The 27,444-nt window shown below is 37.4% G+C and overlaps 1 protein-coding gene across 10 annotated transcripts in view; it reads left to right on the forward strand.

Moving 5' to 3' along the window:
- Positions 1 to 27,444, forward strand: part of ADAM22 (ADAM metallopeptidase domain 22) — a 255,535-nt gene that overhangs the window by 156,010 nt on the left and 72,081 nt on the right. For all 10 annotated transcript variants that reach the window (XM_033194589.1, XM_033194595.1, XM_033194592.1 and 7 more), the window contains 7 exons: positions 1,097 to 1,179; positions 10,238 to 10,301; positions 12,401 to 12,470; positions 21,696 to 21,766; positions 24,026 to 24,100; positions 25,728 to 25,799; positions 26,612 to 26,778. In XM_033194589.1, coding sequence (XP_033050480.1) covers positions 1,097 to 1,179; positions 10,238 to 10,301; positions 12,401 to 12,470; positions 21,696 to 21,766; positions 24,026 to 24,100; positions 25,728 to 25,799; positions 26,612 to 26,778 — 602 coding nt within the window. The remainder of the gene's footprint in view (positions 1 to 1,096; positions 1,180 to 10,237; positions 10,302 to 12,400; positions 12,471 to 21,695; positions 21,767 to 24,025; positions 24,101 to 25,727; positions 25,800 to 26,611; positions 26,779 to 27,444) is intronic.

Raw genomic sequence — 27,444 nt, forward strand, 5'->3', positions numbered from 1 at the left:
TAATCAAGTTTTGATATAAACACTGTAAAAACAAGCATTTCCTCCATCAATATAATTTACTGACTCTCAAATGATTTATATTCATTTTTACTTAGCTTTGTGTAAAAGAGCATTGCTTTGCTGCTGCTCATGATTGAGTTGCTTTTTTTGTTTTTTGGAGACAGGGTCTCTATTGCCCAGGCTGGAGTACAGTGGTACCATCTCGGCTCACTGCAACCCCCACTTCCCTGGTTCAAGTGATTCTCCTACCTCAGCCTCCCGAGTAACTGGGATTACAGGCATGCGCCACCACACCTGGCTAATTTTTGTATTTTTATTTAGTAGAGACAGGGTTTCACCATATTGGTTGGGCTGGTTTGGAACTCCTGACCTCAAGTGACCCACCCACCTCAGTCTCCCAAAGTGCTGGGATTACAGGCATGAGCCACTGCACCTGGCCCATGGTTGAATTTCTTATAACTAGGAAAGCAGATGATTAAACTTTGGTGCAAGGGCCACATACGTATTTCCTTTCTTTTCTTATTTTTTTCATTTTTTCTTTTGAGACAGAATTTCACTCTTTTTGTCCAGGCTGGAGTGCAGTGGCAAAATCACAGCTCACTTGTAGCCTCAAACTCCTGGGTTCAAATGATCCTCCTGCCTCAACCTCCCAAGAGGCTAGGACTACAGATGCATGTCACCACATCCATCTGATTTGTAAATTTTTTTTTTGTAGAGACAGGGTCTTGCTATGTTGCTCAGGCTGGTCTTGAACTCCTGCCTCGCCTCCAAAAGCATTGAAACTATAGATATGAGACACTGTTCCTGACTCCCCATGTGTATTTCAATATCTCTTTCTTTGTTCCTCTAATATCACCTACATAAAAGAAAGGTTAAGTCAACTTTTATTTCCCTGAATCTTGATTTGGAGTCAGCTCACTCAAGAGTGTTTATGAATAATTCTGTTAGAAAAGGTTTGATAATGCTAATCTGAATAATGAAATATCATGCAGAGCTCTAGATGTGGAGGTACATTGTGAGTAGAAACCTCCTGTGAAATGAAGCAGCTGATTCTCCTTGTGATACAAAGGCTTACATTCTTTATTTCTGTTTTCAGGGAGGAGAGCACTGTTACTACCAGGGCCATATCCGAGGAAACCCTGCCTCATTTGTTGCATTGTCAACATGCCATGGACTTCAGTAAGTGTTCAAAAAGTATTTGTACTGTTTATTTTTTCAATAATTTATTTTCTTTAGTATGAATGCACTATAGTAGATATCCCTATTTTGTGTCAAGAAATAATTTTAAATCAGTGATGGATCTGATTTTTTTTTTCTATTTTGTGTTTTATAAACCAAGCAGATTTTTTTATTATTATTACACTTTAAGTTCTAGGGTATATGTGCACAACATGCAGGTTTGTTACATATGTATACATGTGCCATGTTAGTGTGCTGCACCCATTAACTCGTCATTTACATTAGGTATATCTCCTAATGCTATCCCTCCCCACTCCTCCCACCCCACAACAGGCGTGATGTTCCCCTTCCTGTATCTAAGCGTTTTCATTGTTCAATTCCCACCTATGAGTGAGAACATGCGGTGTTTGGTTTTTTGGTCTTGCGATAGTTTGCTCAGAATGATGGTTTCCAACTTCATCCATGTCCCTACGAAGGACATGAACTCATCCTTTTTATGGCTGCATAGTATTCCACGGTGTATATGTGCTACATTTTCTTAATCCAGTCTGTTGCTGATGGACATTTGGGTTGATTCCAAGTCTTTACTATTGTGAATAGTGCTACAATAAACATACGTGTGCATATGTCTTTATAGCAGCATGATTTATAATCCTTTGGGTATATACCCAGTAATGGGATGGCTGGATCAAATGGTATTTCTAGTTCTAGATCCTTGAGGAATTGCCACACTGTCTTCCACAATGGTTGAACTAGTATACAGTCCTACCAACAGTGTAAAAGTGTTCTTATTTCTCCACATCCTCTGTAGCACCTGTTGTTTCCTGACTTTTTAATGATCGCCATTCTAACTGATGTGAGATGGTATCTCATTGTGGTTTTGATTTGCAATTCTCTGATGGCGAGTGATGATGAGCATTTTTTCATGTGTCTGTTGGCTGCATAAATGTCTTCTTTTGAGAAGTGTCTGTTCATATCCTTTGCCCACTTTTTGATGGGATTGTTTGTTTTTTTCTTGTAAACTTGTTTGAGTTCTTCTTAGATTCTGGATATTAGCCCTTTTTCAGATGAGTAGCTCGCAAAAATATTCTCCCATTCTGTAGGTTGCCTGTTCACTCTGATGGTAGTTTCTTTTGCTGTGCAGAAGCTCTTTAGTTTAATTAGATCCCATTTGTCAATTTTGGCTTTTGTTGCCGTTGCTTTTGGTGTTTCAGACATGAAGTCCTTGTCCATGCCTATGTCCTGAATGGTACTACCTAGGTTTTCTTCTAGGGTTTTTATGGTTTTAGGTCTAACATTTAAGTCTTTAATCCATCTTGAATAAATTTTTGTATAAGGTGTAAGGAAGGGATCCAGTTTCAGCTTTCTACTTATGGCTAGCCAGTTTTCCCAGCAACATTAACAGAATCCTTTCCCCATTTCTTGTTTCTCTCAGGTTTGTCAAAGATCAGATGGCTGTAGATGTGTGGTATTATTTCTGAGGACTCTGTTCTGTTCCATTGGTCCATATCTCTGTTTTGGTACCAGTACCATGCTGTTTTGGTTACTGTAGCCTTGTAGTATAGTTTGAAGTCAGGTAGCATGATGCCTCCAGCTTTGTTCTTTTGGCTTAGGATTGTCTTGGCAATGCGGGCTCTTTTTTGGTTCCATATGAACTTTAAAGTAGTTTTTTCTAATTCTGTGAAGAAAGTCATTGGTAGCTTGATGGGGATGGCATTGAATCTGTAAATTACCTTGGGCAATATGGCCGTTTTCATGATATTGATTCTTCCTATCTGTGAGCATGGAATATTCTTCCATTTGTTTGTAAGATCCTTGAGGAATTGTCCTCTTTTATTTCTTTGAGCAGTGGTTTGTAGTTCTCCTTGAAGAGGTCCTTCACATCCCTTGTAAGTTGGATTCCTAGGTATTTTATTCTCTTTAAAGCAGTTGTGAATGGGAATTCACTCATGATTTGACTCTCTGTTTGTCTGTTACTGGTGTATAAGAATGCTTGTGATTTTTGCACTTTGATTTTGTATCCTGAGACTTTGCTGAAGTTGCTTATTAGCTTAAGGAGATTTTGGGCTGAGACGATGAGGTTTTCTAAATACACAATCATGTCATCTGCAAACAGGGACAATTTGACTTCCTCTTTTCCTAATTGAATACTCTTTATTTCTTTCTCCTGCCTGATTGCCCTGGGCAAGAACTTCCAACACTATATTGAATAGGAGTGGTGAGGGAGGGCATCCCTGTCTTGTGCCTGTTTTCAAGGGGAATGCTTCCAGTTTTTGCCTTTCAGTATGATATTGGCTGTGGGTTTGTCATAAATAGCTCTTATTATTTTGAGATACATCCCATCAATACCTAATTTATTGAGAGTTTTTAGCATGAAGGGCGGTTTAATTTTGTCAAAGGCCTTTTCTAACCAAGCAGATTTTTAAATCAGGATTGCAAATGGCCGGGCTTGGTGGCTCATGCCTATAATCCCAGCACTTTGGGGGGGGCCGAGGGTGGCGGATCACCTGGGTCAGGAGTTCGAGACCAGCCCGGCCAACATGGTGAAACCCTCTCTCTACTAAAAATACAAAAATTAGCCCGGCATGGTGACAGGAGCCTGTAATCCCAGCTACTTGGGAGGCTGAGGCAGGAGAATTGCTTGAACCTGTGAGGTGGAGGTTGCAGTGAGCCGAGACCATGCATGCCACTGTACTCTAGCCTGTGGGACAGAGTGAGACTCTGATTAAAAAAAAAAAAAAAAAAAAGAAAGAAAGAAAAGAAAATGTCTACATTTTGCAAAAGAAAGAAAACATATATATTGTCAAGAAAAAGACAAGAAGGATACATTAAGATGATGTTAGACTCCATCTCAAAAAAATTCAATAAAATTAGAGTCGCAGAAAACAGAGGCTTTTGAATTTCACAATGATACCTTAAAATAATATTTGAAGCATTTTTCTAGTTTCATCCAAATTCAGACAGGAGTGGTTTGGGTTAACTTCGGTGTCTGTTTCTGTGAATGTTTAGCCCCTTGAAATACCCCTATTCCTTCTTCATATGTTTTTATGTTTTCCTCAAATAATAGAAGTTTCAGTAAATGGTAACTCTTGTCTCCTTACACAAAGAGAAAAGGCTTCTCGTGACCTCAAGAGCGCACATGTCTTTGCCCCTTTTTTCAGCCTGAATCCCACCTAATTCATAGCAAAACTGTGGGAGGGTCTGTCGTTTCTCAGAGATCTCCAAGGAACAAAGTTCATCCTTCCTCAGGGCCTTGCTTCCTTCTCATAACCTTCTCTATCGAATAATGTTTGCTGATGTTTAGCATGGGAATACGTCCAGTTCCTCCATCCTGTGGATAATGATAATGCACAGGTGGTTGTTTCTTACTTGTTTTGTAACCCCTTATAAAGCTACCATGTCATTCCTCAGCATTCTCTTTTAACTAAATCATTTCATTTCCTTCTTGTGTGTTTTAATTTTTGTCACAGAACAAGCCAGCACTTTAGTTTTGTTAAATTTTCGTTGAGGAACTTTAAAATAATTCCTTTTTGTTACCAAGTTAGATATGTGGCTTTTCATCTAAGAAGCAGTTAGTGGGTGTTTCCTGTGTGCCAACCCTAGGAATATTAAGGCGATTGAAACACAAGTCCTGGGAGTTCACAGTCTCATGAGGAGTCCAAATCTAGCCCATTTCCTGATGTAGAACCCCTTAGGTATATTTGATCTTTTTTTTTAGAGAGAGAGAGAGAGAAAAGGGAAAAAATGCAAGCTAAGCATTGTCACTGAAGAACAGGTAGCACCTAAGGGCTCCGGAGACATGCCACCTGAAGACGGTGGAGTGCAATAGGTTGGAATAGCATATCCAAGGGAGCGGGTTACACTGACAGATCTTAAGTCTAGGAAAGAGCTAATGGACACGGCCAGAAAATCTAGCTAGTCTGCCTGAGTGACACCTCTGGTCAGGATCTGGGAGTAAGCATATTAGGCAGAAAGCAAAGAAGAATATAAGGATAAGTTAAATAACCAAAGATAGGAGGCCATATGCCTGAGAGCATGGAAGACTTCCATTTCCTTGTTTGTGCTAAAAGACTACTGTGAATAAAGGTGTACATTTATTTACTTTAAATACATTATTTGAAGAAAGAAGTTTTTACAGACATGGAATCCATTCTTAATATCGGGCAGTCTCTGTTTTCTTATTAGGAAAAAGAAACACTGAAGTCCTTTTCAGCAGTAAAATTGTTACATCTGAGCTCAAGACAAGCACATCTGTCACCTAGGAATAGTACAGTGAGACCTGTCCCCATTTGTGACAGCAAGTGTATATTGGAGGGTAATGAATGAGGTGGTGGTTTTCCTTTCTCTCTCTCAAAATCTCAATCTAAAGTCACAGTGTCAGCATCTTTCTCAGTACTCATTCCAGTCTGCCTTCTGGTTTTCCAAATGGGCTCAATGTTGTCAGAATCAGAGAGATATTTGTGCCTTCTAAGGGCTATAAGTGGACCTGAGAACCTAAGAATGATACCTGTTGGTAATCCTATTATAGTCATATAAAGAAAGATTGAAAAATAACTTTTAGGCCGGGCACGGTGGCTCACCCCTGTAATCCCAGGCGTGAGCCACCGTGCCCTCCTTTTCCTTTCCTTTCCTTTCCTCTCCTCTCCTCTCCTCTCCTCTCCTCTCCTCTCCTTTTTCCTTTCCTTTCCTTTCCTTTCCTATCCTTTCTTTTCCTTTCTCTTCTCTTCTCTTCTCTCTTCTCTCTTCTTTTGTTCTTTCATTCATTTTTTCATTTGTTCATTCGTTCATTCATTCATTCTTTTTTTCACTCTTTTCTGTCAGAGTCTCACTCTGTCCCATGGACTGGAGTACAGTGGCATGATCTCAGCTCACTGCAGCGTCCGCCTCCCAGGCTCAAGTGATTCTCCTGCCTCAGCCTCCCAAGTAGCTGCGATTATAGGCACCTGCCACCGTGGCTGGCTAATTTCGTATTTCACTTTGGGAGGCTGAGGTGGGTGGACCACCTGAGGTCAGGAGTTTGAGACCAGCCTGGCCAACCTGATGAAACCCTGTCTCTACTAAAAACACAAAATTTAGCTGGGCATAGTGGTGGGTACTTGTAATCCCTGCTACTTGGAGGTTGAAGCAGGAGAATCACCTAAGCCCAGGAGGCAGAGGCTGCAGTGAGTTGAGATCATGCCATTGCATTCCAGCCTGGGCGACAGAGTGAGACTCCGTGTCAACAAAACCCAAGGAAAAATAACTTTTAGGAGATTGTATAGTAACTGGATCAGGAATAGAACTCAGAATCCTGCCTTAGTTATTTATTTTTATTTATTTTATTTTTGAGATGGAGTCTCGCTCTGTCACCAGGTTGGAGTGTAGTGGCACGATCTCAGCTCACTGCGACCTCCGCCTCCCAGTTTCAAGCCATTCTTGTGCCTCAGCCTCCTGAGTAGCTGGAATTACAGGTGCCTGCCACCACGCCCATCTAATTTTTGTATTTTCAGTAGAGACAGGGTTTTGACATGTTGACCAGGTTGGTCTTGAGCTCCTGACCTCGTGATCCGCCCACCTCAGCCTCCCAAAGTGCTGGGATTACAGGGTTATTTTAATTAAGTAGATTTTACTTCTCCTTTTAAGAATGTTTTTATTTGAAACTAAGTAAACAGAAAACCTATCCTGCATCTTGGAACATTGTCAGAATTGTGTATGACCATTTTAAGCTTTCTTAGACTTTTATGAGCATATAGGATAAATATACCCTTGTATTATCTTGTTATTTAGTAATTATTAATTCTCATCTTAACTTTACCTTCTGAACAAAAATTTCTGGAAGAAATATTTTGGGGCAGTGTTATGAAATACTGAATAATGTATGTTGTCCCAATTACAGTGGTTTAGATATGAGATGTATTATGTCATCCATGACTCATCCTTTATAAATTACCAAGTGCATATTTTTTTTCATTTTTGATTTCTTAAATCAGTTGAATAACATAAATAAGGGAAAATCAGATTTGTATATCTTTCCCATAAAGAAGCTGCAAGGTCACATTTGTTCAGAGTCAAAGGACTAATACGCAGTGTTTTGGTTTTGGTGTGTTTGGTGTTATGACAAAAATCTTGTTACTGTGGGAACCTCAAAGAATGGAGTTAAATGTGAGTTTATTGCCCTCTTGTGGAAATTTGTAAGAATGGCTTTTTCCTTTCAAAATCTTATTTTGATACAACCTTTTGAAAGTTTAGCTCAATTGGTCTGTGATGACTTGGTCTTAGCTATAGGTTTTTATCAAGTATACTATTATGGACTCAATATAAAAGGATTTATATAAATAAACAAAAATATTTCAGTTCTCAAAGCATATAAAACACAAGTTTTTTTTATTATTAAGGAATTAATAATGGCACATTATCATATAGCAATCTAGAGTCTTCTGAGATACAGACAGTGTCAGAATCTGTTGTCTTCATATTGCTTACATGATATTTAAGTCCACTAAAAAGAAATGACTTTCCCATTGGACATTAACCTAATGTAAGGATAAATAACACTCAGTACTATTTTAACAAAATAATCTGCTTGCTACTTTTTTGGTGTTGCCACATGAATTTTGGCAAAGTGTGATGGTTTCATATGACTTTCTGGATGAATCTGGTTAGTTCTCAGCAAGGGTAGAGAGATACTCCCTGCCATATTTGGTCTACTTTTTTGAAAGGCTCTCCGTCTGACTCCTTGGGCACATATTGTCAGTAATGTCTTACAAACTGCATCTGTTTATCTTTAAATTCCAAATAGAATGTCATCCAAATTCAGAAAGTACATGTGGCTGAAAACAGTGCAGCTGTGAGAACAGTCATCCTGTGAGTATATAGAAGTTGAGGACATGTGGAAGATGTTATAGTAGGAATGAAAGAATTTGGATAGAGGCAGAACTTGGAGGCCATTATAATTATAGCTCATGGAATTTCGCCAATTTCACCAAGTCTTCAATGAAAAGAAAATACTAGTTTATGTTTAGGAGCTTGGCTGTCATATAGTCATTTCTACCAAAAACTAAAAAATTACCACAGAAGCTCATAGCTTTGCTACCTTCAGATGCCTGAATGATAAGACAAGTTTCTTCAACATCATAAAGGGCCTGATCTCAGTAAAAGGATCATATTCTTCTAAAAGCAGCAGCTATCAGAATCTGTCTGAGTGGGAGTTGAGGCCATTTATATATTTAAATGCTCTCCAAAGGATTTCTCAGATGGCTGGTAGCCACCCCCAGCCTACGAGGTCCAAAATGGATTTTTTTTTTTTTTTTTAAAGAAATATAGGGTCTTGCTCTGTCACCCAGGCTGGAGTGCAGTGGCACAGTCATCAATCACTGCGGCCTCGAACTCTTGGGCTCCGGTGATCCTCCCACCTAAGCCTCCCAAGTAGCTGGGACTACAGGTGTGCATCGCCAGGCCCAGCTAACTTTTTAAAAACTTTTTGTAGAGAGAGAGTCTTGCCGCTCACTACGTTGCCCAGGCTGGTCTCAAACTCCTGGCCTCATGTGATTCCCCCCACTTCTTCTTCCAAAGTGTTGGGATTCCAGATGTGAGCACCATGCCCAGCTCAAAACTGAACGCTTAAAGAATTTGCATGCTTCCCTCTGCTCCCTGCTTCCCTAGGCCCATCCCAATAAGTTCCTTCTGCATCTCCCCTCCCCCGCCCCACTTTTTTTTTTTTTTTTTTGAGACAGGGTCTCACTCCGTCACATCTTTTTTTTTAATCTTGTTAAATGACACGTCTGTTTTTCCAGTTGCTCAGGTCAAAACTTGGAGTCTTCACTAACTCTTCTCTGTTTTACATACTTCATTTCAAATCCATTAATAAATCCTATTGGTTCTACTTTCAAAATATATCCCGAATTTGACCAGTTCTCACCACCTCCACTATTACTGCTCTGATCTAAGCCAGTACCTTCTTTCACCTGGATTATTGCAGTAACTTCCCTACTTCTATCCTTGCTGTGCTAAAAATTATTGTAACACAGAAGCTGGCATGATCATTATGAAACTTAAGGAAGTTTGTATTTCCCCTCTGCTTAGAACTTTGCAGTGGCTCTTCATCTCTCTTAGAGTAAAAGCCAAGGCCCTAGGAGGTGCCCAGCTGGTATGGCCCCCACGGCCCTCTGGCACCATTTATTGCCCTTCACCTGATTATTTTCTTCCCTAGAATTTATCACTGTCTTTCTCCATATATATAGTATGTCCTCCCTAGAATACTCATCAATACCACAAGGACAGATAATCGGTCTGTTTTGTTTGCTATTGTGTCCCCAGCACCTACAACAGTGCATTGTAGGTGCTCCGTAAACATGTTGATTGAATGCATGAATGCAGGTAGGTAGCAGGTTGCAAATGGGCAGTTCATGGTCCCATTTGTCTGGGCTCTATTCCTATTTCTGCTCTTACTGGTTAAATAATTTGGCAAGTTACTTTATCTCTTTGGGTTTCAGTTTCCTTACCTGTAAAATAAGGATAGTCGTTGTACTTCCCTTGTAGATTTGTGGAAAAGATTAAATGAGTGTAAAGTATTTAGCTTGTGGCACATTGTTCAAATATGTTAGCTCTTGTTACTAGAGCATCTTCCATGTTTATGGTAGGTCAGTCATTCTCAGTATAGTCCCTGAAAACCTGCCTCAGGATCACCTGGAGCTTATTTAAAATGCAGTTTCCTGGGTTCCAGTCCAGAAATCTGAGAAGAGTCCTGAAAGACGTGCGTTTTTACTAGCTCTCCAGGTGGCTTTTTGCATATGAAAATCTGGGAATTCTATGTTAGACGGAGGAGAGATGGGCAACAGCTAGAGCATGGCAATCCTGAGCATGGGGTCAGGTGAGGATGAGGGGACTCTACCTGTAAGGAATTGGAAGGAGGGGCCTTTCCTTCTCAGTGGTGTGTGTGGTGTGTCTGGAGGTGATGGATGGGACTGGGAAATGGGCATTGAGAGGCAAATGGGTCCTCTGGCTGCTGCTGATTTTAAAATGATCTTGTTCTGGGATGAGAGTCGATAGCCATGCCTAATTATTTTCTTGTCATTGGCAGTGGGATGTTCTATGATGGGAACCACACATATCTCATTGAGCCAGAAGAAAATGACACTACTCAAGTAAGTGCTCCTTCTGTTTGTTGTGGCAAATGGAAATGTTTGTGCTGAGAGCTTTTTTCCTCTCCTTTTTTTTCTACTTTATTTCATTTTTATATTGTTTAGGGTTAAGATAGTAAACATATGTACAGATGCTCCTTGACTTATGATGGGTCTATGTCCTTATAAACCTATCATAAGTTAAAAATATTGTTAAGTCAAAAATATATTTAATACCCTGATAAATGCATCATAAAGTCAAAAACATGTAAGTTGGGGACTGTCTGTATATTTTAAACTAAATATTGAGTAAGTCAAAACCACAAGTGTTTTTTAAAAATTTTCTTTCCAGTTGTGGTGGCTCACGCCTGTAATCCCAGCACTTTTGGAGGCTGAGGAGGGTAGGAGGTCGGGAGTTCGAGACCAGCCTGGCCAACTTGGTGAAACCCCGTCTCTACTAAAATCCAAAAATTAGCCAGGTGTGGTGGCATGTGCCTATAATCCCAGCTACTTGGGAGGCTGAGGCAGGAGTACTGCTTGAACCTCCTGCCACTGCACTCCAGCCCGGGTGACAGGGTGAGACTCTATCTCCAAAACAAACAAACAAACAGAAAATTTCTTTTGTTTCTTTCTCTTTTATTTTGGAAATATAATACTTTCCCTTTCAGGTGTTCTGAAACCTCTATTTCCATCTCCACCCTAATGTGTTATGATCTTTCTTAGTCTGACTTGGCTACCATAACAAAATCCTGTAGACTGGGTTGCTTAACCAACAGAAACTTTTATCTTTATCTCAGTTCTGGGCACGGAAAGTCCAAGGTGCCAGCATGGTTGACATCTAGTGAGGGCTCTTTGCTTGAGTTGCAGACAGCTGCCTTCTCACTGTGTTCTCACATGGCAGAGAGAGAGAGAGAGAACTCTGGTTGTCTCCTCTTGTTATAAGGGTTCCAGCTATACTGAATGAGGATCTTACCCTTATGACCTCATTTAACATTTATCACTCCCTCACAGGCCTTATCTCCAGACAAAGTCACCCTGGGTGCCAGGGTCTCAATATGAGAATTTTGGGGACATACACACATTTAGTCCATAACAGATCAAATCCACAGGTCTGTGATTTTTCACCTCTCCTCTCTTTTCTAGATTCCAGATTTTTCTCTGTTGTCTATTCCTTTTAAGGCTCTGTGCTGATGAAGTTTAGAGAAACCTGAGTCATCTTAATCCTCTCCCTCACTTTAGCTGAAACATTCATTTCCCACAAATTAGAAGAAGTTGAATTAATATTATAGACTACAGAGAAACATAACACACTTTCATTCTATCTCTGTACGTACAAATGTTCTTTCTTGTATTACACAACATTAGTCAAGCAGAGAGGCAAATCCTTTCAAGAAACATACATGATTTTGTCACCCATAAACCATCTTGTTTGGGAAATTCTCTGTATTGTATATTATTTTATGGGTACCCACTGCTGCCTGTCTTGTCACTTTGCTTGACAGTATGATTTTTTTAAGATAATATGAAACCTATGACATTCTAATTTTTTTTTTTTAGTAATTGGATAAAGCCAGATGAAATTATATTTGAGTGTTTATTAACTTTTTAGAAGAAAAATATGACTTTTTATCTCTTGCTTTTTAATATAGCTTGTATGACACTTGAATTTCAGAACTGGGTCCACTTTGGACATTTACTTATACCAGGCATCCTGCTCCCCAATACTATGAAAATTGTTAGCTCTGTAGTCTTTGCCTACCAAAGCTCTCTGACTTTTAAAAGGCTGCAGGGATCCGTGAAAGGAACCAGTAATAAAAAAAACATGAAGTCATTTTGCCAAATGTCTTATTTGTCCTTGGGGGAATAAATTCATTCATTTGTTTTCCGTTACTATAGGCTTTGGCTTCTCTGTGAAGGCATTTTTCTTCTCATTGGATATTGCTCTGGTGCTGAGAGAATTCAGGAGCGAATAGAAGGGGTTGGGCAATGGTTCATCACCTCTCTAAACCTAGGAGAATGCATAGGCAAGCTGTGGTTCTTTTAAGGGTCTCCAGCTACGTTTGCCTAAGGCTGGAGATAATTCGGTTGTACATGCTTAATCACTGTTGCTTGTGTCATTTCAGGAGGATTTCCATTTTCATTCGGTTTACAAATCCAGACTGTTTGAATTTCCCTTGGATGATCTTCCATCTGGTATGATGTTCATATAGTGACTTTTTATTTAAAAAACAACTTCAGTAATTTATTTAATGCCTTAGAACTAATCTATTTGTGGAGTATCATTAGCCCACATCTGCTTTTGACGTGTTTAGAAGGAGAGCCAAGTCACATCAAGAGGGAGAATAAAATGCAAACCAGCCCCACAGATGAGTTTGGAAAGATGTGGAGGAAAACTTAAAAAAATTTTTAAATTGAAAATAAGGCACTAAAGGAGAAACAAGATTAGAGCCACAATTGGTCTGTGAGACAAAGTACATGCAAATTCATTCTTGGTGAAATACTGGTCTTGTAAACATAGGGATGAACTCTTAATCATTTCCCTATTTATTGTTTTCCTTGTCTCTTTTTTGCTCTAGCATTTTAAGAAAGAACTATTATAGGTTAACTTTTGTTATCATTATGTGCTATTTGTGAAATTAGTCTTTTCTTCTCATCTACACTGAAATGGACCTAGGTTAATTTTAAGAGTGTTTGTCTCCCAAGATTACTTATGATTTACTATAATAAGTTAGAAGAAAACAAGAAATAGACAAATGTCAAAAATACAAATTTTGTGAAATATTTTCAAAAGTAAGCTTATTTATTTTAGGTTGAATAAATGGATCTAGTAACCTGTGTTGCTTCTAGAGTTGCTTCCAAGTCTTCACATGACAAGAAGGGTGGTGCATGCATACTTTGCCCTCCTTAGTGGAGCAGTGATTATGTAGGGTGCGTTTCTCTTTGGCTGTGCTGGACTCATTTATTTTCTCCTGAAGACAGACAGCACTCTGAATATCTTTATTCAGAAGATATCTGGATATCTGGTATGGAGATGCTTCCTCCCCTATTTAGTGAACCTTATTTAATTTAATTAAATTTAATTAATTAATTTATTTTTTGTTTTGTTTTGTTTTTGAGACAAAGTCTTGCTCTATCGCCCAGGCTGGAATGCCGTAGCGCGACCTCAGCTCACTACAACCTCAGCCTCCTGGGTTCAAGCAATTCTTCTGCCTCAGCCTCCCGAGTAGTTGGGACTACAGGCATGCACCACTATGCCTGGCTAATTTTTGTATTTTTAGTAGAGACAGGATTTCACCATATTGAGTAGACTGGTCTCGAACTCCTGACCTCGTGATCCACCTGCCGCGGCCTCCCAAAGTGCCAGGTTTACAGGTGTGAGCCACCGTGCCCAGCCTGATTATTTTAATTTTTAATCTCATTTTAAGCTTTGCAGCAGCCTTGTAAGATTAATGTTATTCCCGGTTTGTAGATGAAGAAACAGAGCTCAGCTAGTTTGTCTTTTCCAGGGTCCCACAGCTAGCAAGGGGTGAAGTTGAGTTTTGAATTATGACACTATGAAAATGTACTATGGTAGAGAATCACAGAGGGAAATGGAAAAATCGCCAGCCTGAGAGTAATCCTAAACTAATGCTTAGAAAATCACTTAGAAGTTTACATTGTCCCTTCATCAGAAAATGAAATAAATGTTTCCTAATGTTCCTTTCTCTCTGACATAAGTTTTTAACTACTTACCCTCCTGTAATTTCCCTAAAGAGAATGAACATTCTCTCCCCTTCTTTCCTGCTGCCAGAGGGAGAGAAGATTTAATAGAATTTACTATTTTGAAAAATTTTCAAATGGGAATATAGATGCTCTTACTTCTCACAGACTTTTTAGACGGTTCTTTCAGTGGTCTTATAAAACTTTTTACAATCCCTATTCTGATAAGAAAATAAATCATGACTAGCTGTGTGGGAATAAAGCTATAATTTAATGGGTATTACTGGAAGCAGTGAACATTAATTAATATTTAAAGTAATAAATAAAGATTTTCCCCTAAAGACTTGATTGTAGGCTTGCTAGGATTTTTTTTTTTTTTGTGAGGAAATTGTTCAGGGTTTCTTTCTAGCAGAAACTTTGATGGTGACTTGGCAGTTTTGGTGTTATTAAAATGAGTTTTAGACATATTCTTTGAAAACTCAGGTCTGTTTCAATTAGTTTCTAGTTTTTCTCATCAGAAGTTGGCACTGTCAATTTTGAGAGAGTTTTGTCTCCCAACATTACTTATGATATACTGTGATAAGTTAAAAGAAAACAAGATATAGACAAATAAATGTCACAACTACAATTTCTGTGAAATAGTCTCAAAAGTAAGCTTATTTATTTTAGATTGCATAAAGTTTAATTGGATTATAGATTATTAACATCATCATCTTGTTATGTTTTATGTATTTCCCAGAGATAGAAATAAGATCAGCTGTTCCCCAAACTTGTTGGACTGTGGAACGTTTCCTTTACATGGCATGCACCTGTCTCAGGACTAGTGTTTCTGAGAACATATTCTGGGAAAATCTTATTTCCTATGGAGGCCTATGCACCCAGTTAAAAAAATATGCAATGAAATATAAAAGTCTTGTGTACTATTCAATAAATTTTTACATACATACACTCTTGTTGAGAGAGAGGGCATTTCTGTTACCCCAATAACTTCCTTTGTACCCTCTGTAGTCTGTGCCTCCCACCTCTGCCGTTTCTTTTGTCTGTTGTAGAACTTTATACAGATGGAATCATGTACTATTTGCAGCTTCTTTTGCTTAGCACGTGCCTATGAGGTTTATGTTGTCAAGAGTAGCAATGGTTCATTCTTTTAAATTATTGAATATATTGTGTCCTATGAATATACCACTTGTTTTCTGCAGGGGGATGGGTTCTTGCACAGTTGCCCAGGCTGGAGTGCAATGGTGCCATCTTGGCTCACTGCAGCCTCCGCCCCCTGGGTTCAAGCAATTCTCCTGCCTCAGGCTCCCAAGTAGCTGGGGTTACAGGTGTACGCTACCATGCTTGACTAATTTTTGTATTTTTAGTAGAGATAGGGTTTCACCATGTTGGTTAGGCTGGTCTCAAATTCCTGACCTTGAGTGATCCACCCGCCTTGGCCTCCCAAAGTGCTGGGATTCTGGCATGAGCCACCGCGCCTGGCCTATACCACAGTTTTTAATCTATTAAGTTGATGGACATTTGGGTTGTTTCTGGTTTTTGACTATTATGAGAAAAGCAACTATGCACATTCTTGTACAAGTCTTTTCTGTGGGCACATATTTTCATTTCTTTGGTAAACACCAAGGAATACATTTGCTGGGCCATAGGGTAGGTACATGTTTAACTGTGTTGAAAGTGTCCTCAGACTTTAGCATGCATCAGAATCATTTGGAGGACCGGTAACCACAGATTGCTGGTCCTATCTTGAGAGTTTTAAATCAGTATATCTTGGGTGGGTTTGGAGAATTTGCATTTCCAGTACTTCCCAGGTGATGCTAATGCTGCTGGTGCTGGAATCACACTTTGAGAGCCACCGTTTTATGAGGAATTGCTGAAACCTTTTTCCAAAGTGGGTACACAAAGTGGTATACTTGCGTCAGCACTCTGAGAGTTTTAATTGTTCCACATCTTGATCAACATCTGCTCTGTTATTCTTTAATTTTAGCTGTTCTAGTGTATTTGGTGTGATCTCACTTTGGTTTAAATTTGCATTTTTCTTGTGATTAATGATGTGTAGTATATACACTTATTCGCCACTAATCAGAATTTCTGTCTTTTTGTTGTTAAGTAGTAGGAGTACTTACATATTCTAGATAGAAGGCCTTTGCCAAATTTGCCTTATGAATATCTTTTCCCCAGTCTTTGGTTTGCTCATTTACTTAACTTAATGGCATCTTGTGATGAACAGATGTTTTAAATTTTGTGAAGTTTAACATTAGTTTTTATCGTTATTGCTTTCTCTATGCTAAGTAATTTTTGCTAGCTTCCAAGTTTTGAAGATATTCTCTAGTGTTTTCTTCTAAAAACTCTTTAGTTTTATTTTTTATGTTTAGATCTAGGATCCTCTTCAAATTACATTTTGTTCATGGTGAAAAGTAGGGGTTAAGTTTTATTTTATTATTTTTTATGTGAATATACAATTATTCTAATACCATTTGTTGAAAAGAGTTTCCTTTCCTTTAATCAATGAATTGTTTTAATGTCTTTGTCAAAAAGTATTAATATGAGTCAATTTCGGCCGGGTGCGGTGGCTCAAGCCTATAATCCCAGCACTTTGGGAGGCCGAGACGGGCGCATCACGAGGTCAGGAGATCGAGGCCATCCTGGCTAACCCGGTGAAACCCCTACTAAAAAATACAAAAAACTAGCCGGGCGAGGTGGTGGGCGCCTGTAGTCCCAGCTACTCGGGAGGCTGAGGCAGGAGAATGGTGTAAGCCCGGGAGGCGGAGCTTCCAGTGAACTGAGATCGGACCACTGCACTCCAGCCTGGGTGACAGAGCGAGACTCTGTCTTTAAAAAAAAAAAAATGAGTCAATTTCTTGACTCTTACTTTATTTGGCTACCCTTATCATACTTTGTTTTGCTTACTGTGGCTTTATATACGTTTTGAAATCAAATAACATAAATCCTCCAATTCTGTTTTTTCCCCCAAAATTCTGGCTATTCTGGGCCCTTCACATTTCCCTACAAATTTTAGAAACTACTTGTCAATTTCTGTAATTCTGAGATTTTTATTAGAATTGTATTAAAAGTATGGATTAATGGGGAAAAACAGCATATTATTAGTAGTGAGTCTAAAATTTCTTTCAGTATTTGGTCATTTTTAGTGTAGGTGTTGTATTAGTTATTATCTATTGCTTATCTATTGTATTATCTATTGCTGTGTAACAAATTACTCTAAAACCTAGTGGCTTTAATAAACAAACATTATTATCTCATGATTTCTGAGAATCAGGAACCTGGGTGTGGTTTAGCTGGGTGCCTCCGGCCCACAGTGTCGTGAGTTTGTAGCGTAACTGTCAGCTGGGACTCCAGTTTCATTTGAACGCTCAACTGGGGAGGATTCGCTTCTGACCTCACTAATATGATTGTTGTGAGGCCTCAGTACCTCACCACATGGGCCTCTCCACAGGGCTGCCCCCCACCAACCTGGTAGCTAACTTGTTCTAGGAGAGAGCGAGAGACCAAGAGAAGAGAGAGAATGAGGCACGATGCCTAAGATGGAAGCTACAGTCTTTTTGTTAACCTGATCTCAAAAGCAACATCTGATCACTTTTGCTGCATAGTATTTATTAGAAATGAGTCACAGGGTCCAGCCTTCTCTCAAGGGAATGAGATTATACAGTGGCATTGTATAGTTATCTATTGCTGAGGAATACATTTTTATTATGTACAGAAAAATTAGAAAGTAGCTGAGTAATAAATTACCACAAAATGCACCTCTTAAGACAATATACACTTATTATCTCATAGTTTCTGTGGATCAGGAGTCCAAGAATGGCTTAGATGGGTTCTCTGCTTCAGAGGCCCTCACAGGCTGCAGTCAAGGTGTTTTCTAGGACTTCGTCTTGTCTCAAGGCTCAACTGTGGAATGATATGCAGTGGTTGTTGGCAGAATTCAGTTCTTTTTAGCCTCTTAGACCAAGGGCCTTGGTTTCTTGCTGGCTTTGGCTAATGGTTACTCTTTTTCTCACATGGGCCTCTCCATAGGGCAGCTCACAACACTGGTGCTCGTGTAATGAAAGCTGGTAAGGAAGAGAGTCTCTAGCAAGATGAGTTACAATCTTACATAATGTCATCTGGAGAAATGACCTTTGCTGTATTCCATTGGTTGGAAGCAAGTTACAGGTTTTACTTACACTCAGAGAGAGGGCATTACACAAGGGCGTGAGTACCAGGAAGTGGAGACTATTAGAGGTCATCTTAAAGTCTGTCAAATTCTTCTCTTTGGCCCCCAGTGATTCCTGTCTTTTTTACCTACAAAATACATTCTCTTCCTCCCTAGGTCTCTAAGAGTTTCATCCTGTTATAGCATCTGCTCTAAGTCTAAAATCTCATTATCTAAGTCAGGTCCAGGTGTGGATGAGAGTCTTTGGGTGTAATTTCTCTTAATCCTTCTATATGTAAAACTGAAGAGACAAGTAATCTGCCCTTGTACTCCCAGGATCCAGTAATGGACCAGCTATAGACATTCCCTTACAAAAGAGGGAACATTTGAGAAACAAGAAAGACACCGACATTGCAGTTCTGAAATTCTGCTGGGCAAATGTTGACCCTTTTTGATTGGGTTTCAAGGCCTGGAAATAATTCTCCATGACTCTTGGCTCTATGTTCTCAGCTCTTGATTCTGCTCATCCTTCCTTTTCTATGAAAGGTAGTACATATTTGCAGCTGAGTAGTTTTATCAGTCTGCTATTCTAGTTTGCTAAGGGTTTTTATCCAGAATAGGTGTTGAATTTTGTCAAAGGCTTTTCTATGTCTATTGAGATGATCATATGATTTTCTCCTTTAATCTGTTAATGTGATGAATTGTATACATTGATGTTTTGAATATGAAACTAATTTGCATTCTCAAATGGGCCCCAGTTGGTTATGGTAGATTATATTTTTGTGTATTACTGGGTTTGATTTGCCTATGTTTTGTTAAACATTTTTAATGTATAGGTTCAGAAAGCATATTGGACTCTAGTTTTCTCTTCTGGTTTTAGTACCAGGGTTTTGCTGGTCTTACAAGATGTGTTAGGACAAGTTTCCGACTCTTTTTTTTTTTTAAGTTTGTGTAAAAGTGGTATTATTTCTTCCTTTAATGTTTGGTAGAATTCATCAGTGAAGTCATCTTGCCTTGCAGTTTTCTTGGAGAGTTTAATTAAGAATTAAAGTTATTTAATAGATACAGGATTATTCAGATTATCTACATATACACACGTTCAAGGAATTTCAACTAAATTAACAAATTTATTGGCATAAAGCTCTTCATAATATCCTCATATTATCTTTTTAATATCTATAGAATCTGTAGTGATTTGCTTTCTTTATTGGTCAAGTCCTGCTGATCAATTTTATTGATTTTTGTTTTTAAGTTTTTAGTCTCACTTTTTTTCTATTTGATTTGTGTTTAATTTGCTCTTATTTTTCTGGGCTGTTAAGGTGGAAGGTTAGATCATAATTTAAACTTTTTTTTTCTTTTCTAACATAACCACTTAAAGCTATGCATTTCCCTTCAAGCACTAAATGCCTTACCTGCATCCCTCGTATTTTGACTTGTCATATTTTTATTTACTTTAGGTCAAAACATTTTCTAAATTACCAGGTGATTTCTTCGTTGTCCAATGGGTTATTTAGAAATGTAGAGCTTAATATGGAAATACTTGGTTATTTTGTTCCAAGCACCTTTTTATTATAGATTTTTTAATTTAATAGAATTGCAATAAGAGAAAATACTGTGTCATTTCATTTTCTTTAAATAAAATTTATTGGGACTTGCTTTATGATCTATGATATTGCCTGTCTTGGTGAATGTTTCATGTGTTCTTGAAAAGGATATGTATTCTTCAATTATTGGATAAAGTGTTAAAAATGCCAACTTAGTTAAATTGGTTAATAGTGTAAAGTCTTCTGTGTCCATATGATTCTGTTTGCTTTTTTTTTTCTTTCAATTACTGAGGGCGGATTGTTGAAATCCTTAACTGTAACTTTGAATTTGTCTATTTCTCCTTTCAGGTCTGTCACTTTTTGCTTTATGTATTTTGAAACTCTGTTATTAGGTGAATAAACATTTAGGAGCATTGTGTCTTTTTGATGAATCAACCCATTTATAATTAGGAAATAGTTTCCTTTCTCCCAGATACTTATTGTCCTGAAGTTACATTGTCTGATATTAATATTTCCTTCACAGTTCTCTTGTGATTAATGTTTGTAAGGTGTATCCTCTTCCATACTTTAAATTTAAAGTGCCCCTCTTCTAAACAGCATATAGTTAAGTCTTGCATTAAAAAAAAAATCCAGTCTGGCAATCTTTGCCTTTTAGGCACAACATTTAGTCTATTTACATTTAATGAATTATTGATATGAGATGGTTTACTTTTGCAATCTTGTTTTTCTGTTTTTCCTATTAGTTTTTTTTTGTTTTTTAATTATAAAAGAGAACTTATTCCGTTTCTCAGCAAATCCCTTGTATGCCCAGGCCATAGCATTCTGAAAAACGACATGATGGGAGAATATTTGAATGTGAAATAAAGAGAGAATATGAATTTCCTTACCCTGATTTTATTATTCAGCTTCTTGGTCACAGATTTCTCTGACTATTATTATCTCTCCTTTATGAACAGTATCCAAAAATAATGATAATGGTTCACCTTGAGTGTTTTATAGCATTATTCCTATAATAAGCCCCTTCAGGTTGTTCAGTCATCAAAGTTTTAGGAAATCTGTACCCTAGGGAAAGATTGCAACTTTCCTTTCACTTTGTAGAAAAATCCTCCCTTGTAAATAACCTAATCTTATATTCAGAGATGAATCTATGTGCATAAACAGTTGATGTATGATTTTCACATCTGCTACCAAGAGCAGATAAAGCCTGAGATTAATTTGGTTATGGGCAAAGAAGAATGTAAATTAATTGGAAAAAATTAACTCAAAACTTTGGTGTCCTATAACATTTCTTTTTTTTTTTTTTTTTTTTTTTTTTTTGAGACGGAGTCTTGCTCTGTCGCCCGGTCTGGAGTGCAGTGGCCGGATCTCAGCTCACTGCAAGCTCCGCCTCCCGGGTTTACGCCATTCTCCTGCCTCAGCCTCCCGAGTAGCTGGACCACAGGCGCCCGCCACCTCGCCCGGCTAGTTTTTCGTATTTTTAGTAGAGACGGGGTTTCACCGTGTTAGCCAGGATGGTCTCAATCTCCTGACCTCGTGATCCGCCCGTCTCGGCCTCCCAAAGTGCTGGGATTACAGGCTTGAGCCACCGCGCCGGCCCTATAACAATTTCTTAATAAATTATGAACTCAGGAATGTGTGATTATTTTTTCTTCTTCTCATTGCTCGTCTTCTATCTTTTGCTGCCTCAAGAAGGTTAGTAATGGAAGTGAAAGTTGAGTTGGCTGTTTAGAAGATTCCTAGTAAATAATGTAATGATATTTATAGGAGAAATATGAAATTTTTTTGAAGTAAATTAGAACAGAAATAATGTTCTATATTTTGCAAACTATATTCATCTTTTAAATGTTTATTTAGTATTAATATAGTAAATTAATGTTTAGTATTGACATACTAAATGTTTTGTGTGATCATTAAGTACAGCATTATATATTATAAAATTCATAAGAAGGAAGGGCAGGTAAAACTTTGCCCTGTATTGAAGAAATCTGACAAATTCACTAAGTTAAATTAAATTTAATTTCCTTTTAGAATTTCAACAAGTAAACATTACTCCACCAAAATTTATTTTGAAGCCAAGACCAAAAAGGAGTAAACGGCAGGTATGTATTCACAGTGGTATGTCGTGTTATTTTAAAACAATTGTCAACTGCCAATCATTTTAATCTACAGTAAGTCTGTGTAAGAGGGTGAGTATTAGTTTGGGAATTGGTCAGGATGTGGTAAACCGTAAGGGTGACAGATCTGAAGAAGCAGTAGAAAGGGGAACCATGTTATTTCACAGATGCAAAAAGGATTCAAGACAGTGGTGATAATATGTTTCTTCATCATATTATGGGTTATGAGGCTCCTGCTTGTGGCATCTCAGGTTCTTTCTACAATAGGCTTCTTTCCTTGCCCAGATATGTACCACATCGTGGAATCCACTTGTATGGTTTCTATCCTTGTATTTATTCCTTGAATATAACCCCTTAGGAATGAATCAATCCAGTTGTGAAGCCACAAAATGCTTTTGTCTCACTTGAGTAATCTTTGGAGTCCAGGATATAAAATTAGGTCACGGGCTTTATGATTGTTCCGCTGGATATTGGACTGGGTAATAATAACTGCTGATACGGTGCTTTAAACCAAATGAAGTCGGTACTATTATTCCCCTTTCACTGAAAGAAAAATGATGACTCTGACATGAGAAAATGACTTGCTCAAATCACAGAGCTGGCAAGTAGTTTAGAAAAGTTAAGAGTTGTGGCCATCAGAATCAAGATATCACCACTGTGGTGGTGTGGGCAGGGGAGGTGGCCATTAAAAACACAAGATGAAGGAAATAGATCTCTAGTAAGATCAAGAAGTTGAAGGAACCAGGTGTCTTCTTTTTGTTGCCTTGAAATAAAATACATGTTTACAGACAGATTTTTATTGTGAATAATTATTGCTAAATCTTATTGAATACCGTTGAATACTTACCTTGTAAAATTCTTATAATAGGGTCTATTATAGAATTTTAACTATGTTAACACATGTAACCCTCAAAAACCTTAAGAAGAAGGTGTTATCACAGGTTAAGTACACCTTTTCCAAAATGCTTGGGACCAGAAGTGTTGCAGATTTTGATTTGTGTGTGTGTGTGTGTGGCGGGTGGGGGGGTGGATTTCAGAATATTTACATTATACTTAGTGATCCAGCATCCCTAATTCAAAAATTAGAAATCTGAAGTGCTCCAGTGAGCATTTCTTTTGAGTGTCATATTGGTGCTCAAAAAGTTTTTCATTTTGGAGCATTTGGAGTTTTGGATTTTTAGATGAGAGATATTCAACCTATAATATCCTCATTTTACTGATAAGGACATTGAACATAAGAGAATCAAGAAACTTGCCCAAAGCCACATAGGGTGACTCTGGTGGAGTCGGGATTCTGACCTAGGAAGTCTGGTCTCAGAGAGGTGCTTATAACCACATATACGCCATATATTGCCTCTCAGACCCATATGTTCCATGAATTACTACTACGACCTTTATAAATGTTGTGAATGTTTATATATGTATATATACACACACATATATACTCATATATATTATATATAAACTCATATATAAACATATATATATATGAATAGGTAGAGACATATTTATCCTGAGACCCAGTTAGATAAAATGATTACCATCAGGATTTAATGTGAAATGATTGTTTTTGAATTATAGACTGAAAGAATAGGACAATATTCTAGAAAGCTAGCTGTAATAGATAACTCAAGACAGCCTGGGAGTTCTCAAAGCTATTCTAACAAAGACCCCATGTCATTTGGGGATCCTCTGAACCATCCTAGATGAAGGCACATGACTCACTCCCAGTTTGGAGATTAAATAATAAAAGTGCCAGTCACTCCAGTCCCTGTACCCTCTCAGAGATCCTCAGAGGACCTTAAACCCAAAAGAATGCTCTTCATATGTTCCTATTTTCAAGATAGACTGTTAAATAAAATTGCTAGATGCAGAAAGGAGTGAAATAAACGGAAGTACAAAATAAAGGATATATTCACATTTAGTTTTATATGCATAAATATTTTTGGAAGGAACCAGTAACTTGCTGTATCCATTGTGGGGGAAGGACTAGGAACTGAGTAGGTGGAGAATAGAGGTGAGAGGAAGATATTCATCTTCTGTTCTTTTATACTTCTTAAATTTTCTGAGCCATGTTAATTTATTACCAACTCAGAAACTAAACAAATTGATGAAAAAAATTTTTTAATGCTGAAGGAATAAAAAGGGAAAATTTTGTTTTGTCAGTTTCCTCCATATGTTTTAGGTTTTCACAGCCAAGTTTAGAGGGCTGAATTAGGTGCTGTTTCCTTTCCTCTGTTACAGCTTCATCGATATCCTCGTAATGTAGAAGAAGAAACCAAATACATTGAACTGATGATTGTGAATGATCACCTTATGGTAGGATTTGCTGTTGTTTTTAAGCCTGTTCATGCCTAGGGTAAAACTGGTGAGTGTAAAAATATGTTTAGAAAAAGCAAGAAGCCCATCAAGCTGTAACCTGGAGAAGGTATTTGTATAATCAAATGTATTTGTTAACTAGCAACAACCTGCAATTAGGAAATATTCATAGGTGGAAATAACTAGCAGTAATTTTTGAGTTTTCAAAAATACTTTGTGACTCAGTATCAACTTTTGAATTTGCTTGGTTAGTAGAGGTGCTAATATTTGAATCTCCACTTACTAAAATGGCAAGGTTTAAAAAAATGGAAATTCCATTGTATATTGAAAAAGTGAGGCACCAATTATGTGACATTTTAGTTTGCAAGGTACAACTTTATCTTAATAAAAGAAAAGCAATTTTTCTACTTTGGTGTTACTGTGCAGAAATCATATGCAAATGCTTACATAGCTAACCAGTGAAGATTCTTAGGATAAGAACTTGACAAAACTTTCATGTTGTTGAATAAAATTATTTTGACCCATAGTGTTTATATTCAGTTAATGGGCATATTGAAGGCAGTATGACTACATTCATAGCACAGCAATGAGTTATAATGCTAATTGTTCCATGTAACCAAAGTTTTAAACTAAAAATGTTTAATGATGCATATTACTGAATTTTACTTAAGTTCAGGTACAAGGGCATTTTACTTTACTTATTTGAGGAAAAGATGATCATTTATTTATGTATGATTAAATACATAATTTAGTTCTTAATTATTATGGTTGCTAATAATAATAATCGCAACATAATCAGGATTGAGTGCTGCTTCCTTGTTCAAGCTAGGTCTAAGTTTTATCTTTCCACCTGTTTGAATCCAGTGAATGTTACTGTTCTCCAGGACTTTTATAAAATAAGTTACAACAACATATATTTTGAGCATTTTAGATGGTCACAAATTTAGATATCCATAGATGTCTGTAGACATATACCATAAGTGAAATGAACCAGATATAAGACAGTATAGGTGAGTGAGGCCTGTGGTGAAAAGAATGGTGCGAGGCCTGGCTAAGGGGAGCAACTGCCTCTCAGTGTTTGCCAGTTATTACCAGGTGGGAATCCTAATTTTAATTGAAGCCAGAAATTGGATTTTACATGATATTTCCTGATTTTTAAAACACACTTGAGACTAAACAGAGATCTATGTGATCCACATCTGCCCTGTGTGCCACCTTGTTGTGACCTTTATCTTAGAGCTTTCTTCTTCCTGAATAAGTCTTATAGAACTTTTCAATTTGTATGCTTTTAGCAGTGCTCACATCCACTTTACTGTCTATACCCCTACTTAGATTTGTATGTCTTGCAACTCATAGACAACTTCATATGTTTTATCATTTTGAATAACAATGCCGATAAAAATAAATCTATGAAATGGATGGATTGGATATTTCTTACTTCATCTCCCAGATTAATAAATTGAGGCCTCAATCCTTTAAGAGCCTTGTCTCAGGCAACATAGCAGATAAAGAACTTGATCTCAACTGACTCTGACATTTTTTTACAGAAAGCACATTTTTACAGAAAAGATTTTTTTTTACATTTGATCACTTTGGAAGACCTTCACTTTTTTTCTTTTGCTTTCAGTTTAAAAAACATCGGCTTTCCGTTGTATATACCAATACCTATGCGAAGTCTGTGGTGAACATAGCAGACTTAGTAAGTATCAACCCAGTCCATTATTGCCCTAGAAGAATCTTATTTCCTAATTGCTAATAGAATGGATAATATGATTCTTATAGTTTCACTGCTCTATGTTGCACTTCAACCAAGGTGTCTAGTAAGTCCCAGGTGACCTTGCAATAGACTTTATTGACTTTGATGTCTGGCTGGGAAGAGGAACTGGTCGAAATTATCCATAGATATGCCTGAAATTCCATCCTGTGTTTTTCACACTGTAAAAACAGAGGTTGTGTCATACCCCTAACAAAGATATTCACAGTGACTTATAATGACGGAGAAGCAGTACAACAGTTGTACCTTTTTCAAGAGTGCCTGGTGCTGTGGCAGTGATGCAACTAAATAATTCCACTATACCTCCATACTTCCCAAATCTTCCCTTGACGAGGCTGTGCTAGTACCTTCTTCATAAGTCTAATCAGAGCCCGTCAGGTTGTATATAAATTATTTCTTTGGAGAATCGTCATTGCTCCATTTTTGGCTAAGGGAACTCAAGCATGCGTGAATTCTTTTTCCAGGATACCAGAAAACAGATTCAGGTGGAACTTTGAATAGGGTGCAAGTATTCGTCAAAAGGGACATTTTGTTTCCAAAAAGTGCTCTGTTCTTTGGGTATTAGTCAACAATTTCAGTCTCAGTTACTCAAGGGAAATGCATGTAAATTAGAAAGTTATCTCGCTTTAACTAAAACTCGAAAGAATTTTCCATGAAAGGAGTTTTGTAGTCCTGTTCATAAACTGTTTGATTTTACCACATATACAACTGATGTGTTCATTTTATTAATATACTAGATATATAAAGACCAACTTAAGACCAGGATAGTATTGGTTGCTGTGGAAACCTGGGCAACTGACAACAAGTTTGCCATATCTGCAAATCCATTGATCACCCTACGTGAGTTTATGAAATACAGGAGGGATTTTATCAAAGAGAAAAGTGATGCAGTACACCTTTTTTCGTACGTAACTTCTGTAATGATGTATTACTTTTTCTGATTTCATGTTAAATGCTTTATTGTGACTGAAATGTATCCTTTCTGCTACATAACACAATTAGGATTTGATATGGCAGATGGCAGATAGATTTGGAAAAAGTTTTAAAGTATAGATTGTTTAAAATTGCCATGAAAGTGTAAAAGTTTTAATTTTGAGTTATTTTATTACTTAATATTTGTTTTATTTAATTTTTCAAGATGTTTAAATAGAGCATTTACTGAGTAAAAATACTGCTAATACTCATATATAGTATTCTTAACTGCAGATAAATTATATTCTTTAAAGTTACTGTCTTTTAAATGTTAATGTTTTCTCTGTTTTTGGTTCTAAGATGAGAGCTTAGTATTTCTGGAATTTATTTTTAATTTTTTCTCACTCTTATGTTCTTTTTTTGATAGCATGCATATTTGACGTAATAGCAAATTATATATAGTAGAATTTTAAAAATCTATCATCTAAAGTCAGAACTGTTGAAGAAAGTTATAAAAGGAAGAAAAGATGTATTTTGGGGTAACTTTATATATAATTTCAAATTTAGAGAACAGTTGCAAGAATACTACAAGGAAATTGCATATGCCCTCTATTCAGATTCATCAGTTATTCACATTTTCCCCCATTTGTTTCATAAT

The sequence above is a fragment of the Trachypithecus francoisi genome, unplaced genomic scaffold (genome assembly GCF_009764315.1).
Source record: "Trachypithecus francoisi isolate TF-2019V2 unplaced genomic scaffold, Tfra_2.0 Lachesis_group4, whole genome shotgun sequence".
Classification (NCBI taxonomy): domain Eukaryota; kingdom Metazoa; phylum Chordata; class Mammalia; order Primates; family Cercopithecidae; genus Trachypithecus; species Trachypithecus francoisi.